Source organism: Aquarana catesbeiana, linkage group LG01, assembly GCF_042186555.1.
Source record: "Aquarana catesbeiana isolate 2022-GZ linkage group LG01, ASM4218655v1, whole genome shotgun sequence".
Lineage (NCBI taxonomy): Eukaryota > Metazoa > Chordata > Amphibia > Anura > Ranidae > Aquarana > Aquarana catesbeiana.
The window spans coordinates 431,585,060-431,604,124 of NC_133324.1; the positions used below are offsets into that span (position 1 = coordinate 431,585,060).

The 19,065-nt window shown below is 41.7% G+C and overlaps 1 protein-coding gene across 3 annotated transcripts in view; it reads left to right on the top strand.

The window, feature by feature from the left end:
• Positions 1–17,005, top strand: part of C9orf72 (C9orf72-SMCR8 complex subunit) — a 99,880-nt gene extending 82,875 nt beyond the window's left edge. For all 3 annotated transcript variants that reach the window (XM_073635860.1, XM_073635864.1, XM_073635865.1), the window contains exons 6-10: positions 2,289–2,405; positions 7,977–8,212; positions 11,790–11,847; positions 14,530–14,639; positions 16,434–17,005. In XM_073635860.1, the coding sequence (XP_073491961.1) occupies positions 2,289–2,405; positions 7,977–8,212; positions 11,790–11,847; positions 14,530–14,639; positions 16,434–16,620 (708 nt within the window). In that variant the 3' untranslated portion in view covers positions 16,621–17,005. The remainder of the gene's footprint in view (positions 1–2,288; positions 2,406–7,976; positions 8,213–11,789; positions 11,848–14,529; positions 14,640–16,433) is intronic.
• Positions 17,006–19,065: the final 2,060 nt, after the last annotated feature.

Here is a 19,065-nt window from a genome sequence, read left to right on the forward strand (position 1 = left end):
AGGTACTCCAAATCTTCATAGGGGTCTCTACAGGACTATTGGGAACATTTCGGCATATAGGGTGACATCTTCTCCAGACATAATCTCAGGTAGGTAGAAGTAAAATGCCCTTACCAGAGGAGATGGACTCAGACTCACAGGCCATCGGCGGTGAGTCGAAAGACCTTGTACCATTAAACAGTAGGGTATATCTGGTTCCAATCCCGTTGGTACGCTTGACATGGCGGATCGAGAGGCCTCAAAGATTGATGTATCCCTGGAGAAGCTGGGTTGGACACAGACGTCCTGATGGACCAACCTCGATCATCCGCTGGGTTCCACTCAATCCTCGATGGTCCCCATAGTTTGACAAGGAAATAAAAGAAGAAGCTTCCACATAGTGTGAATCCGTTTGAAAATCAGGAATTTATTGGTATAAAAATTATAAAAATTTATATTCAACAAATAATAAAATCTGGGGCGGTAAAAATAGGGTTCACTTGAACCTAACAGAGCAGTAGACGATGGCTCTGGTAAAAAACGGATCCGACGCGTTTCGTCCTCTAAGACTTCTGCTAGAGATTCCTATGAAGATTTGGAGTACTTACAGTGTTATAGTGGCACCTGAATGAGCCTATATTCCACACACGGACATTATTTTTATTATGCCACTTTTTTGTGTTGTGTATTTACACTCCAATAGATTGGTTTGATGGACACACTATATAGTTGAGTTGATCTCAACTACATCCATATTAGTTTGATTCATATGTTATCTACTTTCACTTTATTTGGTGTTTTTCTAGCACACCTCATGAGCACCACACTTTGCCATTTCACTCACATTTACAATTAGTCTGATTGTTGTGTTGGCTGCCTTTTTCCTTTTGAGTTTGGCGCGGCTTTCACCACATTTATTTGTATTTCTCTCCTGAGATGTATGCAAACCTGGTAACCAAATACAAGAAAAGTCATACCTCTCTGCTTGCCAACAAGGGTTTCTCCACCAAGTCATGTTTTGCTTGGGGGTTAAATACTTATTATACTTGCTGAACTGCAACTTAATTTATAGCATTTGTTTTATGTGTTTTTTCTGCATTTTGGTTGTTATTCTGTCTCTATCATTTAAAATACACCTATGATAAAAATTATAGACCCTTCATTTCTTTGTTAGTGGGCAAACTTAAAAAATCTGCAGGGGATCAAATAATTATTTTCCCCACTGTTTAAGACCCCTTTCACACTGAGGTGTTTTTCAAGCGCTTTTGGTCTAAAAATAGCGTCTGTAAAGCGCCTGAAAAATGGCTCCCCTGCAGTCTCAGTGTGAAAGCTGGAGGTCTTTCACACTGAGGTGATGTGCTGGCAGGCAAAAACTCCTGCAAGCAGCATCTTTGGAGCGGTGGAGGAGTGAAGTATACACCGCTCCTGCCATTGAAATGAATAGTTACTGCTGCTGAACCGCCGGCAAAGCGTCGCTGCAGCGGTGCTTTGCGGTTCGTTTTAACCCTTTTTTGGCCGCTAGCGGGGGTTAAAAGCGCCCCGCCAGTGGACAAAAACTATGGTAAAGCGCCTCTAAAAATAGCGGCGCTTTACTGCCGACGCCCCAGCGTGAAAGGGATCTAAATGAAATGTCTCCTCTGATTTGGATGAGGTGGAAAGATGACATCACGTTCTTCACCTCAGCTATTCAGAGGAAATCTTGCATTTATTCCTAAAATACAACAGTGCTTACATTTGTTTTTTTGTTTTTTGCAACTGTTCCACAATTGGTTATTGTAAGGGGAATCCTTTAAAATGTATTTTCACATTATTCTTTGTTTATTCAATTTGACCTAATTTTCTCATTTAACTAGGAAACAGCTAGATGGCCTATAACTGTTTTATAGCAGTCGTAAAACAGCACTTTGCTTGAACAACTAGTGCAATGATAATTTGAGTGGAGTTTTTTTTATTTAAAGCAGACTGAGTTCAGTATTAAGGGATGGGGGCTTTTTTTGTCTACTGATGCTTGGAGGGAGGTCACCTTTCCATGTGTCAGCATAACTGAGATGAAGGTCAAAAATTCTTGTTAAAACAAGAAATATCCTTTAAGGATTCCTGCTTGTTTTTTTTATAATTTTGTTTAGATGTGCAGTAACCTGGCATTAAGCTCATAATTAATATACGTGTCAAAACCTGACTTTGGGTACAGTTGCAGTTCCCATCTGCAATAAAGCCCACCTTACATAAAAAAAAGTGTTTTTTGAAATATTACAGATATGCATATTTTGATGCATTAGGTATTACCTTTCATTTTTATTCTCTTACAGATGGTGCGGACGCTGTGCCTTTTTCTTTCTCCTGCAGAGCGCAAGTGCTCCAGGTTGTGCAGGTCTGAGTCATCGTTCAAGTATGAATCTGGCTTGTTTGTGCAAGGCCTGCTGAAGGTCAGTACATAAAGGGATAACTGTTTCAAAGGGGCATGATTTGTGCTGGTGTCATTCATTGATCTCTCACATCTGCTGGCTTTTCATCTGCTGATAGCTCAAAAGTTCCATTTCAGAGACACAAACTATATTATATTCCTGTTTTGCAGAGTTGCTCTCTGTTATTTTTTTTAGGAGGTCACTAGATTAATGTTTATAGGATTCAGAAAATACTAGAAATTTGATATTTTTTTTCAGTAATATTTGAAAAGGGCTGTCCTTCCTGAACTGAGATTTCATGTACAGTTGGATGATAGCAAATGTAAGTCTCTGTTCACACTGGGGAGGCTTCAAAGTCGCCCGACTCTAAAGCCACCCCGTACAGCACAACTTCTGTAATAGAAGTCAATGCAAGTCGCTCTGAAGTCCCCCCCCAGATGGTACAGGAACCTTTTTCTAAGTCTTTTTCTAAGAACGGTTCCATTGTACAGAATGATGGAGCGTGACGTGTCAGGCGGCTATGTTGCTTGACAGGCTTGGTTCATACTGATGCGACCTTATTGTTTACTTGTTTCTACAAAGATGAACTTTATTTTCAACGTCAATGTTTACATGTCAGTTTACAGCATAATGTACATGAATTAGAGTATTGGTATGGTTGCAAGAAAATAATTCACAGGTAATTGCACTATCAATAACCGTCAAGCATTCAACAGAATCTGGAAGCTATGGTTAGTAGACCTCTAGCAGGAGAACTCCCTCACCCAAACCAGTGAGTTCTAAATCGTTGCGATAAAAGGGGTTTCCCCAGGGGGGAAGAGTGGTGGAGGGGGAATGAGAAGCGTGGTGAGAGGGAGAGGAAGGGCATTGGGGGGGTGGAGGGAAGGAGGGGGGAGCATACGCAAACAGTTCCTGGTTCGTGATCCGCCCCACCCCATAGGGGTAGAGCTAGAAGTCAGCTTCTGGGCTGGGTGGAGATACCTCCAATGGCAGGGATCCCCAGGAGTCTATCTACGAGGACCATATTTTGTCGAATTTACTCGGACAATTCCTGTTAATATATGTTATCTTATATAGAGGCAATACAGAATTCAGGGTATTCCTCCAGGTGGTGATGGTGGGCGGCGCCCCGGATTTCAGTCTCAACAAAATTTCCCTACGGGCATAGTAGGTAGAGTATGCCATAAACAATTTTGTGTATTTTCCCACACTAGGGTCAGTGGTCACATTCAACAACATAGTTTCGGGGCATAGTGGGATAGAAGTCCCCGCTGCCTGGTTAACGTCTGCCTGGACCTGTTCCCAGAACCCCTGCAATAGAGAACATGACCATGTCATATGTATAAAGGAGGCCTCTAGGCCTCCACATCTAGGGCAGGCTGTGGACCTGTCTGGGTAGATAGCAGCCAGCCTCCTTGGCGTGTAATAGGCCCGGTGTAAGAATTTTAACTGCAGGAAGCGGTCTCTAGCAGAGATCATGTTTGAAACATAGGAAGAGACACAGTTCTCCCAATCCTCCTCGAGAGATGGCAAATCCCGTTTCCAGCTTGCAAATGCTTTAGTTAATTTATTGGGCATGGAAGCTGATATGTGAAAGTATATTGCTGATAGGGGTGCTATCAGGATTTTGGTGGTCAACAGTCGCTCTACCAGGTCCAACTCGAGGGTGGCACCGCTGGAAAACTGATGTTGAAAGGCATCTCTCATCTGCAGAAAGTGGAGAAACATCCAGTTGGGTAGATTGTACTTGTTTTTAAGCTCCGGAAATGTGCTCAACCTACCCTCCGTTACCAAATGTTTTAACCCCACTACGCCCCTAGTTGCCCATACCTGCGGGTCTGCCACACTACGTAGGTGGGAGAGATTAGGTTTGCCCCACAAGGGTGTATGGGGAGAAATTGTATCTGGAGAGTGATAAATCGCCCTGGCTGGTTGTGCGCATTAGGGTTGTCAAGTTGGGGTGAGCCTTGACTCCAAGAAACACTAAGTTACTATGGGCGGCATATGATCCCAGGATCGCAGCTTCCAAGGTCACTGTCAGGTTGTCCCTAGGTTGTGAGAGCCACCAACGGGCCGTCACTAGTACGGCCGCCCAATAGTACTGCTGAAAGTTGGGAAGAGCCAACCCTCCCTGCCCCACTGACAACTGTAGTGTGGACATTGCCAATCTTGGCACCTTGCCCAACCACAGAAAGGAGGTGACTATGGATTTTAACTTGTTGAAATAGGACTCCGGGATCAGGAGTAGGCTGTTTTTAAAAAGATACAAAAATTTTGAGAGGAAGTCCATCTTTATTAGATTTACTCTACCCACCAGGGTCAGAGGGAGTGACCTCCAGTCTGTGCAACACTTTGAAAACTGTGCTAGCAGGGAAGTCAGATTGAGATCCATATACTTGGCCACCAGCCCACCCATACGTATCCCCAGATACTTAAAGCTGTCCACCCAAACAAGCGGACTTTGCATGGGCGGTCTGGGCCTGGCGGGGTTCAAGGGGTAGATCCGTGATTTATCCCAATTTACTCTAACTCCCGACTATGACCCAAACTCATTAACCAACTGCAAGGCTGCTGGGAGTGAGGAGGAGACATCGTTCAGGTACAGGATAGTATCATCTGCTTATAAAGATATTTTCACCTCCACCACCCCCACATGAATTCCCTGGACCGCAGACTCAGTCCGAATCCGCAATGCCAGGGGCTCCACAGCCAAAGCAAACGGCTTGGGCGAGAGTGGGCACCCCTGTCTGGTAACCCTGCCCAGCGGGAAGTCTTGCAAGAGTGAATTGTTAGTACGCACCCACGCCCTTGGAGAGGCATACATCATGCGTAGCCATTTAATAAACGTTGGCCCTTACCTAAATTTCCGGAGAACAGCCCAGAGGTACTCCCATTCAACCGAAAGACACCACCACCCCCCGGCTGTCCCCCTGGGCATTATCCATATGTGTCAGCAGTCTACGTATATTTATGTCTGTCCCTCTGCCCGGCATGAACCCGGATTGGTCAGGATGGATTAAGGCTGTAATTACTGAATTCAATCGACCGGCCAATACTTTAGCAAGTATTTTTAAGTCAACAATTAAAAGAGATATTGGCTGGTAAGAACACAATTCAGGGTTCTTGCCAGGCTTAGGGAGGACAACTACCACTGCTTCCGATCTAGAGGGGGACAGGATGCCCCTCTCGAGTGCCTTCAGAAGACCTCATGATATGTGGGCAGGAGATCGTCTGCGTACTGTTTATAGAATTCCGCTGGATACCCATTTGGGCCCGGCGTCTTCCCACTGCAGAGATTTGACCGCCACTTGGATCTCTTTAAGGGTTAGGGGGCTATCCAACCTTAATCTGGCAGCATCTTAATCTATGGCAAGTCCACCCGCTCCAGATACGTATGCATCTTTTGTTCGGTAAACTGTACCCTAGGGTTATAAAGTTCATGATAATAAGCGGCAAACTGGGTGTTAAATTGAGAAGAATCTGTTTGAATCTCCCCACTAGAAGACTGAATTCAGGATATGGACGCTGGGGAGGAGTGTTCCCTCGACAGCCAAGCCAGCAGGCGACCACTCCTCTCTCCTTGCTCAAAAATCCTCTGGCTCTGATGGAGTTTGCTTGTTTCTATTATCGCTACATTTACTTGTGATTGCGTAACAAGTAATGTATAGTAAGAGAATTGTTAAGGTTAATTGGTAAAGGTAATAGTTGGCAATAAAACAATAAGTAACATAATCGTACAATCAGCACCATGAAGACATCAAAATGTTTTTGTATCAGTACCTTCATTAAATGTAACCATATTGCTACACTTAGAGGCCCCTCTCTTCTTTTTTATACTCGGCTGCGACATGACGCTACTCTTATATCAAGACATCGCTTGTATATCAAGGCAAAATTTATTAAAACATTTTGCTTGTCTTACAAAACGTTCTCAAACCAAGTTACTCTCAAACCAAGGTTTTACTGTACTTAATTTTTTTTTACAAAAAAAAAATTAATATTACCTACAGAAAATGACCAATAAAAGCAAAAAGTTGAGTTAAAATGATCATAAAATATGAACATTTTTCATGACAGGATACAGTACGTTTTTATGTATAGGTTTATCTATTTAAAACATGAAGGATCAATGCATTTTGCAATTGACTCGCGTCTCTTAAAGGACTCCCGGTTCCCTAGCAAAATCTCCCTGCCCTGCGAGACTACTCCAGTGATGGGGGAGCAACCATTGGCTACAAAAGGAAGCCACAGTCCAGATTCCAATCATCAGTTTTCCACACACACACACACACACACACACACACACACACACACACACACACACACACACACACACGATGCAGAAATGCATTTCGAGGAAGACCTCCCCTTCATCAACTTTGCAAGCAATAAGATCTTTTCATATGTTGAGAGGGAGACAGCTTTTGAAACAGAAACAAAGATATACCTGTGCCCAAATCCCAATAGCTTGTACAAGTACTGTATGTGATCCATCAAGTGCTAACCACATGTTCACAAAGCTAGAAAGAGTATATAGCAATGTGCAGAGGGTTCACCCAGAATTTCTAGCTTCTGGAACAGGATCATCTTTGTGGTGTTAAAGGTGCTGTAAACCCTTGTGTTTTTTAGCCTTAATGCATCCTATGCATTAAGGTGAAAAAACTTCTGACAGTGAATCAGTGACAGTGAAATAATAACTTTCCTTGCGAAAGTTAAAGATCCATGTGGATTGCTAATTTAGCAATGGAGAGGTCTTTACTCGCCGTGTCCAGCGCTTTTTCTTGTGAACCTGTTATGTTTATCTGTTACTTGATTTTGCGGATTAGGATTACTGTCAGCTTCTCCATGTTCACAGTAGACTTGGTTTGAAGCATGGTACAGATTTTAGCAAGCAGGGCTGTATCACTGGCAGCCTCAGTTGGGTCGCCTGGGGAGTGCTGCATGCTGTGCAAGGAAGAGATGTCAGTAGCTTCAGGGAATAGCTGCGAAGTTGCTAGCTCCCTTGGGACTCTAACCAAAACTTTTTCAAACATTTGGTGGACATTCACTTTGTCAACCTTTATTTCTCTTTGTCCCTAAAAATGTGAGACTCCTGTCTATGGGTAATGTAACTGTTTGACCAGCTAACTTCAAAAGTCTTAGGCAGGCCATACACGGTTCTAATTGTGTATGGGCAGGCTGAATGTACCATGTTTATTGATCAACTTGGGTACAACCAGCCTGATAGATTTTACCTGTGATTATTGCTAGTGGCTGCTATAGCAATAATCATTGTCTTCTGACGGCGGGGGCAGCTCCCCCCCACCCCCCCCGCCGTGAGATGACATTGGCCCAGAAGGAGGGATTCCCGCATCAACACTGACTGTGTTGACGGGGAATCGAGTAAATTTCTTTCCTGCAACCCGTGGGTGCAGGAAAGAAATTTGCTTTGTGTATGGCTGGCCTTAAATACAGCCTTTTAATCTGGTCAGTTGACAGAATGGGGGCTTATTATCACCTTTCACTGACCTCATTTCACACAATTGTTGCGTTTGTTGTAGAGTTCTCTTTAAATGGCTGTGAATGTATATTAATATTTTTGCTTATATTTAGGACGCAACTGGAAGCTTTGTGCTTCCATTCCGCCAGGTGATGTACGCTCCTTACCCTGCCACTCACATTGACGTGGATGTAAACACAGTTAAGCAAATGCCCCCGTGTCATGAACATGCCTACAACCAGAGACGCTACATGAGAGCAGAGTTGGCGGCTCTATGGAAGGCCACGTCAGATGAAGAAATGGTGGCAGATTCAATCATCCACACAGATGAAAGTTTCACTCCTAACTTGTAAGTAGAGCTGGTGTTTCAAGTCAATTTTCCTATTAATAATCATCTTCCTCCAGAATTTCCTTTTTAATAGACAGAGTTCCTGCTGTGAAAGCTCATATTGTCAAAAAGCTACATCTCTTGTTGTCTAGAATACATTAGCTGAGTGACAACTTAAGTGTATGAAAGCTAATTTGGACATCTTGTCAAAAAGGGCTGGAAAATAGTATTAATAGAGGTATGAAAACTACAGTTAACTGCTCAGTTGAGCAGATGAATGGATGAGTGCAGCGGGGTTGCTGGCAGTAAGCGAGTGTCTTGTGAAATTCTAATTTGATTATCTGCACAGAAAATCCAATTCCTCCTGAGCTAAAGTTGTCACCTCTCCACCTTAGCTTGGATAACTGCTGGGAAAGGGTTAGATGATTTAAATGCTCATTTATTGCTTATAGTAGTTTAAATATAGAAAAACCGTAAAGGATTGAGCTCAGCAGATGCTATAAAATTAGCACCGTTTGGCTCTCATAGAATGTTTTCTCTTTAAGCTTGACTGCACAAGGTCAAATTAAAAGCCTGAACTAGTTCAGGCATTGGTTATGACAATTCCATTGCACAATATGACTGATCATAGACTCAAGGTCAGTCAAAATGTTTTACAGTGTGCTGGAAAACATTTTACGGCCACATTCCGTTTTCCAAACAAATACTTTCATTGTTCATATAGCGCCCTAAACATTACACATATTGGTTTCATTGTCTTGCCAAGCACTGCCATTAAAAAGTAGGGCAAATGTAATTTTTCAGGACAAAAAAAGTGCTGATTCCTAGCTTTTTAAAAAAAAAAAAAGCTAGCAATCAGCACTACTCTGACAGTCAATACAGTCACATTAGCTGCTACATTCTCGTACTACAGGAATGTAGATTTTTTTTTTTTTTTACTTGGAGTTTCATTCTATCAAATTATAAGACAGAAGAAATTTATCTGGCTGACATCCCAAGGTTTGAAAAAATTCTGGGGCACTCACAGGAGAGAAATGTAGCTGTGTGTGTGCCACACCAAAATCTGGCTTTGCAAAAAGTTACCTAAAACGTGAACCCACTACTGAGTGCAGGAATCACTTAGCCACTATTGGGGGATTTTGGCTCCGTACATTTTTACTAGCTCATGTGCCAAAGGTGACTGCAATGCATGTGTGTGGAGCACCCCCTTTTAAAGCCTGTGTGTATAAGGCCTTAGCATGAAATGAAGAGCCTCTTTTAAGACAGTATGTAAAAATGTTTGAGGAGGAGGTCATGCTTTTCAACTAAATGGCAGTCTGACCGATTGTACCTGGGAGGGATGCCATGAACTGTTAGAGGTTCAGGTACAGTGCATCTGGAAAGTATTCACAGCGCTTCACTTTTTCCACATTTTGTTATGTGCAGCCTTATTCCAAAATGGATTCAATTCATTATTTTCCTCAAAATTCTACAAAGAATACCCCATAATGACAACATGAAATAAGTTTGTTTGAAATCTTTGCAAATTTTTTAAAAATAAAAAATGAAAAAAAAAAATCACCTGTACATAAGTATTCACAGCCTTTGTCATGACACTCAAAATTGAGCTCAGGTGCATCCTGTTTCCATTAAAAATCCTTGAGATGTTTCTACAACTTGATGGACATGATTTGGAAAGGCACACGTCTGTCTATATAAGGTCCCACAGTTAACAGTGCATGTCAGAGCACAGACCAAGCCATGAAGTCCAAAGAATTATTTGTAGACCTCCAAGAAAGGATTGTATCTAGGCACAGATCAGGCCTGTATGGTAGAGTGGCCAGACAGAAGCCATTCCTCAGTAAAAGGGACATGACAGACCGCCAGGAGTTTGCATAAGGCACCTGAAGCACGCTCAGACCATGAAAAACAAAATTCTCTGGTCTGATGAAACAAAGATTGAACGCTTTGGCCTGAATGGCAAGTGTCATGTCTGAAGGAAACCAGGCACCGCTCATCACCTGGCCAATACCATCCCTACAGTGAAGCATGGTGGTGGCAGCATCATGCTGTGGGGATGTTTTTCAGTGGCAGGAACTGGGAGACTAGTCAGGATCGAGGGAAAGATAAATGCAGCAATGTACAGAGACATCCTTAATGAAAACCTGCTCCAGAGTGCTCTGGACCTCAGACTGGGGCGAAGGTACATCTTCCAACAGAAAAACGACCCTAAGCACATAGCCAAGATAACAAAGGAGTGGCTACAGGGGGCCAACTCTGTGAATGTCCTTGAGTGGCCCAGCCAAAGCCCACACTTGAACCTGATTGAACATCTCTAAAGAGATCTGAAAATGGCTGTGCACTGATGCTCCCCATGTAACCTGATGGAGCTTGAGAAGTCCTGCAAAGAAGAATGGGAGAAACTGCCCAAAAATAGGTGTTCCAAGCTTGTAGCATCATACTCAAAAAGACTTGAGGCTGTAATTGGTGTCAAAGGCGCTTCAACAAAGTATTGAGCAAAGGCTGTGAATACTTAATGTACATGTGATTTTTTTTTTTGTTTTTTATTTTTAATACATGTGCAAAAATTGCAAGCAAACTGCTTTCATGTTGTCATTATGGAGTATTGTTTGTAGAGTTTTGAGGAAAATAATGAATTTTATACATTTTGAAATAAGGCAGTAACATAACAAAATGTTGAAAAAGTTAAGCGCTGTGAATACTTTCCAGATACACTGTAATTCTCAGTGGTTTCTTAGGAAGGCAGTGACCACTGACTGACTGCGGTGGAGTGCAGGGAGAAGTAAGATGGGAAATGAATGAAAAAAATCCTGTGTGATCTTAAGGTAGATGGGAGCCTGGGGTACAGAGAAAAACCATGTTGCGTGTTATTTACCAGCCTCCAATAGCCTTGTCTGGATGAAGTTCTGTCACATGTATAGTGTATGTGTGTATGTATATGTATATGTATATGTATATATATATATATATATATATATATATATATATATATATATACTACCACCTAGGTACCAGCCCATTAATTGCAGCAAGAGGTTCTTCTCCAGATCACTATAATCCTTAAAGGGCAGAGCCTAGGGAGGAGGACCACATACAGTGCCCAGAACTCCATATTGGGAGGGAACTTTAACATCTCAGCCATGCACACAGCCTGGCCGTCCCTGTGGGGTTCACTCGGAGCACTCCTCCCTGCTAAGTACTCACTCTTGCTCCATCCCTAGGCAGCAGAGAAACGCGAGAAGCAGCTTTGGAACCAGAGGTACCAAGCGATGACCTGGTTCAAGAGGGTTTTTTTCTTCAATTCCCATGATAACCTGACCACCAGGGATTGTTAAGCCTAGCCTCATTTGCTTATGAAATATATCCTTAAGTGACCAGTGAATATGCCAGAAATGAAAGGCTGTGCTATGGTAGCGTCACTGAAGTAAAAGCTACTTTATTCCAAATACAAACAAGCTGCCAGAACATCCCACCTTGAATCCGTTCTGCACTAATAGGGTTTCCCCTCAATTGACTTAATTTGAGAGACCATAAATGGGCTTTGATCTGAATTTATGCATTATAGTACTCTTCTTAAATACTTTTTTTCTTTATCCAGGAATATTTTTCAAGACATCCTACACAGAGACACATTTGTCAGAAACTTCTTAGAGCAGGTAATATTTCTAAGGAACCTCTATTTGGAAAAGGGGGGTGAAGTTTCTTACTGTTATTTATTTATACAGTATAACGCCATCATCTCTTCTGATGCCTGCAAATTATTGTGTAGTTTTGCTGTAGTATCAGCTATAGATGTGAACCTGGTGTGATGTTACCCATTTCTAGGATATTTATGAAAATGAATGGTGTACTCTGCTAAGTTTACAGCTAAGACCCCTTTCACACTGTGGCCGCCTGTGGCTTCGTTTTAAATCGCCGCTCGTTTTAGTAGTGCTTTACCACTATTTAAGTGGAGCTTTTGCACCACTTTTCAGCCACTAGCAGGGTGCTTTTAACCCCACTAAAAACCTTCCGTGTTGTGGCGCTTTCAAATCGCTTTTCAGACGCTTCAGGAGCGCTGCATTGTAATGGGCAGGGGTGTTTTGGGAGCGCTGTATACAGCGCTCCCAAACTGCCCCAAAGATGCTGATTGCGGGATTTTTTCTAACGTCCCACAAGCGCACCGTCCGGGTGTGAAAGTACCCATTGCAATGGGAGGCAGTTTTCAGGCGCCTTACAGCCGCTATTTCTAGCGCGCAAATGCCTGAAAACTGCCTCTGTGTGAAAGGGGTCTTAAAATGATACTTAACACACACTGTTTAATTTACATTGTCCCTTTTATTTCTCTATGTTAATGATGGTAATGTAATTATTTTAATAAAAAAAAAAAAAGAAATCCAAGTACCATACCTTTTTTCCTAATCAATATACAGCTGTCACATGACCCAGATCTTCCCCAGCCTGTCTGTAGGGAAACAGTGGCAAGGAGGGCTTCTAGTCTTCTGCTGCTGGTCACATGTTCAAAAAAAAAAAAAGTCTCTGGAATACAGAGTAAAAATAAATAATTAATATTTTGGCATGCAAATATATATATTTGAAATCGAATCTTTCTTATTTTTTGGCAATAACATGGTGTGAGTGTATTTCTGCCATTCACAGGCTGCGTCACGCCCCTCCAGCGTGTGTCTGAGAATAAGATGGAGGTGAAGCCTCCATTAATCTACATATAACATCACGCCCCTTTTGTGTTTAGCTGGTTAGTGGGCATGGAGGAGGATGGAGGGAGTGTGCTGTCATTTACCATTGTGTATACCCCCACATGTACAACTTTTTTTACCTTTACAAACACTTTAACCGAATAGCATTTAGTTAGCTAAAGCATTGTGTATCATAACATTTTCCTTTAAAGATTGTGTTGAACCTCAGTGCCGCTTATTGTTTTGCAGCCAGTTCTTGTATACACATGGCATTTCTAAGGGCTGGTTTCCTGATGACAACAGTGGACCATATCTATGTAATTTGTGCTGAAATGGCCACTTGTAGTTTCCATCAGAAGCACATGTGACAGGGTGAAAACAGGAGCACAAACAGGAGACAGAGATGAAGCGTTGTTATCCTTTATAGAAGTGTCTGAACAGGGACCTTCATGGCAGAATCATAAGCTAGTTTAATGAAAACTGCAGGAAATCACATTAGCATATTAAAGATTATATGAGATTTTAGTGCTGTGGTTTAATAATTCCTTAATATGTCTAATCTGTGCTGTTTTAACATGAGAATGCAGCCAATTCTTTTCCTCGTTGGCAGTGCCTCATAAATAAAATGCATCATTGGGTATGCTTTTATTCTGTGCAGTTCACTAGGATATTCTAGAGAGCTTCCTTTTTATCTCCAAGGCTCTTTCTATTATTAAAATTCATTTAATTTATCTTGTCAAATTTGAATGTTGTCATAGGCTTTTCTTTACCAATGTTATTCTCAATGCATTTTGTGAGAGTTTAATCAACCCTGTCCCGAAAATGAAATAGTAAAAATCTTTTCCTCAAAAAAGAAAATGGTATTCACCTACCCCACGCCTGGGACATCAAACTCTACTCTTATATTAAAAAGAAATTGTCCAAAGAAGTCTGCTGAGAACTGACTCTTCCAGGAGCATTGATATCCTGGTCCCCCACTGAGCTCTGTGGTTTGGTTGATTTCTTGGTCATCCAAAGTGCGCAATGGTTCTTCCCACCAACTTCCACATTCATTGGGGCGTGCCGCAGGAAAGGTGACTATTTATACTTTCCTTTTTACAGGGAACAGCTTTTTTATCATTTCATTTTTGTGACAGGGTTGTTTTTTTTTTTTTTTCATCCATGCCTACATTGTATTTTGTTCACTTTTCTCTCTGCATTCCACCATTTATTTAATAAGGCAGAACTAAACTGAGAGAAGTACTCACCTCCTTATTCTTGGGATGCAGTGGCTAAACTCCTCACCAGCCATTGTTATCTTCTCCCTGGCTATTTCCTTGTTGCAGGTTTTCTCTTGATTACGTTAGTGGTGGAATGACGTCATCCCGCACATGTGTTCGGGAGTCCGTCATTCCAGCACAGCTGGAGTGTGCTGAGAAGGTATACTGAGCTGCACATTCAATAGAAGATTGCCTGCAGACAGGTAAGTATTTGTTATTTCAAGAGAGATTGCATATCTCTTCTGCAATTTTTTTATTAATTACATTTAGTTCCGCTTTAAGTGCAATGGTCTGGAGTTATGACAAAATGAATGTATTAATATATAGATGGATATATTAGATAGCTTTTATTAGTTGAAGTGGTTACATTTCACCTGGAAAAAAACGCTCTTTATTTTTCTAGGTATTCCATTTGAAACCAAACTTATCTCTAAGAAGCACATTTCTGGCACAGTTTTTGCTAATACTTCACAGAAAAGCTCTTACTCTAATAAAATATATTGAAGATGACACGTAAGTTTTCCATGTTTGTTATTGCTACTATCATAATAAAGAAAAATGTTCTTCTAACGGAGGTCCGAGTGTCCTATTGGATTGCTATGACTCCACATGATACCCTCTACATCGCAGCCTCCTGTGCATATCGCAGCCCCCCATCACAGACTGACCCCCCCCAATCACAGACTGACCCCCCCCAATCACAGACTGACCCCCCCCAATCACAGACTGACCCCCCCCAATCACAGACTGACCCCCCCAATCACAGACTGACCCCCCCCAATCACAGACTGACCCCGCCTCCATCACAGACTGACCCCCCCCCAATCACAGACTGACCCCGCCTCCATCACAGACTGACCCCGCCTCCATCACAGACTGACCCCGCCTCCATCACAGACTGACCCCGCCTCCATCACAGACTGACCCCGCCTCCATCACAGTCTGACCCCGCCTCCATCACAGTCTGACCCCGCCTCCATCACAGACTGGCCCCCATCACAGATCCCCCTTGATAGTAGACTCCTGTCCTCATAACAGTACAGACCCTCCCCACAGAACTCTACCTTATTCACACAAGACGGAAAGCATAGCAGCCCTGGACAACGGGCGTGACTTTTCATGTTTAAAGGTAAGTTATTAATTGCTGGGACCACCCTGCTGTGTAACAACCAATCACCTGCTTCTTGACTTTAAACAGTCCCACTCTTTGTCCAGAGCGGCCGTGCTTTTCAACTTGTGTGAATAAGACTGGGGGGGGCTTTAGGTATTTGACAAGTATTAAATAGATTTTTATCATCTGCTAGTAGCGTAAAAAGTGTTTTCGTTTTTTCCTCTTTTGGTCAATTTAATATAAAACATTTCAGTAGAGTTTTTATTAAAACTATGTACCAAAAGTAAAAAAAAAAATAAAAACCATTGTTTGGCATTAAAAAGTCCAACTTATTTTTATTCAACTTTTTTTTCTTATCACTATCCAGGTGATAGGGGATCACTTCTTTTCTTTTTTTAGCGCAACATTTTGTATTTAATTAAAGAAGTCCAACTGTTAGTTCTTTGTTGTTTTTGTTTTTTTATTATTTTTAATTTTTATGTAGGGTTTATTTTTTCATAATAAGATAATTTGTAATAGTGGTCTATTGTTCTCCGTTATCAGCAAACAATACAATTATTATTGCAGTGGTCTTTTTGCTGCAGGGGAAGGGCAAGGCAGAACTGGATTAGCTTTGCCATGCTACAAGGTGACCATCTGAGCTCATAGGAAATCCCAGAGATGCCACAGGGATTTCTCACTCGCTTGCAATGTGTAAGCTTCCATACTGTTTGGTAAAGGAGGAACACAGTAGATCATAAAAGGGATAGTAGAGAATGTGCAAAATTAAACAGGTATTCTGCCACTGTGTATGTCTGGTGAGCATCTGAAAAGCTTGCTTCCCTATATGCACCTGGTAAATAATACGTAGATATGGCAAGGTGGTACTTCACTGACCAGCAGACTGATATGCATCCAGTGCTAATATTGGTTTCTTGAATAAATATGCCTTTTATAAAACCACTTGTGAAATACAATATTTCTTATTTTTTTTTTAAATTACAGTATATATATATATATATATATATATATATATATATATATATATATATAATTGTTGTAAATAAGATATTGGACCAGATCTAGCAGAAAATGACATATGTTGATATTGTATAGGCCTTCATTAATAGAACACCTTTGGTACAGGGCTAGAAACACAGATGTCTGAAAGCCCTGACTCCTATTGTGTTCTGATGTTTTGTTCTTTTGTTTTCTAGACAAAAGGGGAAGAAAGTGTTCAAATCTCTGCGCAGCTTGAAAACCGATCTGGATCTGACAGCAGAGGGCGATCTCAACATAATTATGGCTTTAGCTGAAAAGATCAAACCAGGACTTCACTCGTTTATTTTTGGGAAACCTTTTCACACAAGTATGCAGGAGCGGGATGTACTAATGACATTTTAACACTGAATCTCCACTTGAAAAGACTTTTAGAATCGTGCAGTATTCTGGGAAAGCTGGCGCCATTGTCTCAAGAAAGAAGATATTTTTACTTGCTCTAAGTGGTTTATGCAGTTATGCTGCCTTATTGTTATGTAGATTTACTAGTGATTTTTAGTGTTTAAATCGAAAGCTACTATCTCATTATTTTATTTCTCTTTTGTGAAGCATGCATAGTTTTTGTTGCATCTAACACACACTTTAAAAATCTGTAAGTCTGTGCATAATGTATTTATTTAATGTGAACAAACTTTACTAAGCTGAACTCCAGGAAGATATAAACGACACACATTAATGCAGTTCTGTATTTATTAACACATCATTAAATGTGTGTCTTTTTTCGTTTCAATATATTTTATTTCGAAATATGAAGAATACATCATATGCATAGATACATCATTGGTCTACATTCCGTAGGAAATACTGAAGTTCCATTAAAGGTCGGATAGTTCCAACAAGGATAAACTAGCGTTTCACATACAGGAAGAATATCATGTGCTGACAGGCTTTAATTTGAAAAAAAAAAAAAAAAAAGAAACAGTATTCAAACATAGCTCTGTATGCAGGTAGGGTCGGCCTAGAATTCAGAGACTGGAGGAATCAACAGAGGGGAACGCTCCGCCACCCCGATAGGGAACATGCTGTGGCTGAGGCTCCGTCCTCTGCGACCCCTCTCTTCTAGCACCTCGAGGCTCTATCTGCGGCTCATAAAAAACCTAACGAGAACCATTTTAGAAACAGTCAAAAAAGAAAAAATCCTGCCTCTTTACTAGAGAACTCATGGTGAACTAGAGATACCCTATGTGTAACTAGAAGAAGCAATAACTAATACCTTGAATGATTGTTTGTATAAACGAATGTAGGAACGAAATGTTTGTCTGTAAAACCTTAGAGGTTATGCATGAGGAACCAGTTTGAGAAGGGATCCCAACTCAAAGGGGTGTTGAGTCCCGTCTCTGGAGAGATACATTGAAGAGAAGAGAAGTGATTAAAGAGTATTCCTGAGGAAAGAGGAAAAGGAAGAGAGAAAGAAAGAAAGAGATAAGATAAGGGCAGGGAAAGAGAGGAAGCGAGTGGAGGTCGACTGGGGGTGATACAGCAGCATCTCTGTATACCCAGAGGTTATCAAATGAGAGTAACGCCCACAAAGGTTGCCCAAGGTTCCCATGTGAATTTGAATTTGTCCGAGCAATCTAGTATGACACTAGCCATTTTTTCTTGATTCATAATCCAGGATATCTTTCTTTTGGCTAAGCGGGTGGAAACGGAAGGTTGTTTCCAAGCCCTGGCCAGTGTGAGTTTTGCGCCCAGAAGAATGAAATAGATGAGGCGTTGGGAACTCTTGGGAGCCCCCTGTACTGGGGAGTTTAGGAGCGCAATGAGAGGTGACATTTGAATAGATAGTGAGGTAATTTTGTTGATCCAACTAAATATCTTGTGCCAAAACTGGCGTATTCTGGGACAACCCCACCAAATATGGAGCATATCCCCTCGTATATCGCAGCCTCGGAAGCATAGAGGAGACGTGGAAGGGAAAATAGCTGCCAGTTTTGAGGGGACTAAATACCATCTGGTTAAAACTTTCACACTAGCTTCCATAATGTTGGAGTTAAGAATGCCTTTAAAGGAGCGAGAAAAATTTCGGTGCCAGGTGTCAATTTTCCAGTGGTGTGCTAGGTCCTCTTCCCATTGAAGCATATATGATGTCTTAGCTTGTGCTGATGAGATTGCCCTATAAACCACCGATATGCCCCCCCTCTGCTCATCGGCCTGGCCGCACCATGATTCGTATGCAGTGATTAGGGGTCCATTCGGGAGTGTTTTGCACTTTTTCTGTAAGAAGCTGGAGATTTGAGCGAATCGAAAGAATTCTGAGGCAGGCATCTCTAAATTACTTATACAATAAGCTTTAGTGATAGGGCCCAGAGGTCGGAGAAAGTGTCCGATTCTGTAGAGGCCTTTGTCAAGCCACCATTTGAAGGAACTGATGTTAAGACCCGGTGGGAATTCAGAGTTTTGAAAGATGTGTTTAAGAGGTTCTATGGGTGAGGAGAGCTGAGAGTTTTTCCTTAAAGTATCCCAAAGAGCTAATGAATGTGAAAGCGTAGGGGCCATGATTGGAGGTCTCAGGTTTTTGGGGCACCACATAAGATAGTCTAAAGTATGGAGGGGTACTGCCTGTCTCTCAATATTTATCCAGTCCGGACGTTCCCAATGTGAGTAAACCACCGAGATCTGTGCTAGATGGGCAGCCTGGAAGTACCAGAGTAGGTTGGGGAGGCCCAGCCCCCCTTCCTTCCTAGATCTGAACAGGATTGATTTGGAGAATCTATGTCCTCCTTTACCCCAGACAAAGTGGATGATTTTAGCTTGAAATCGTTTTAAACGTGCTTTATCAATGGGGATTGG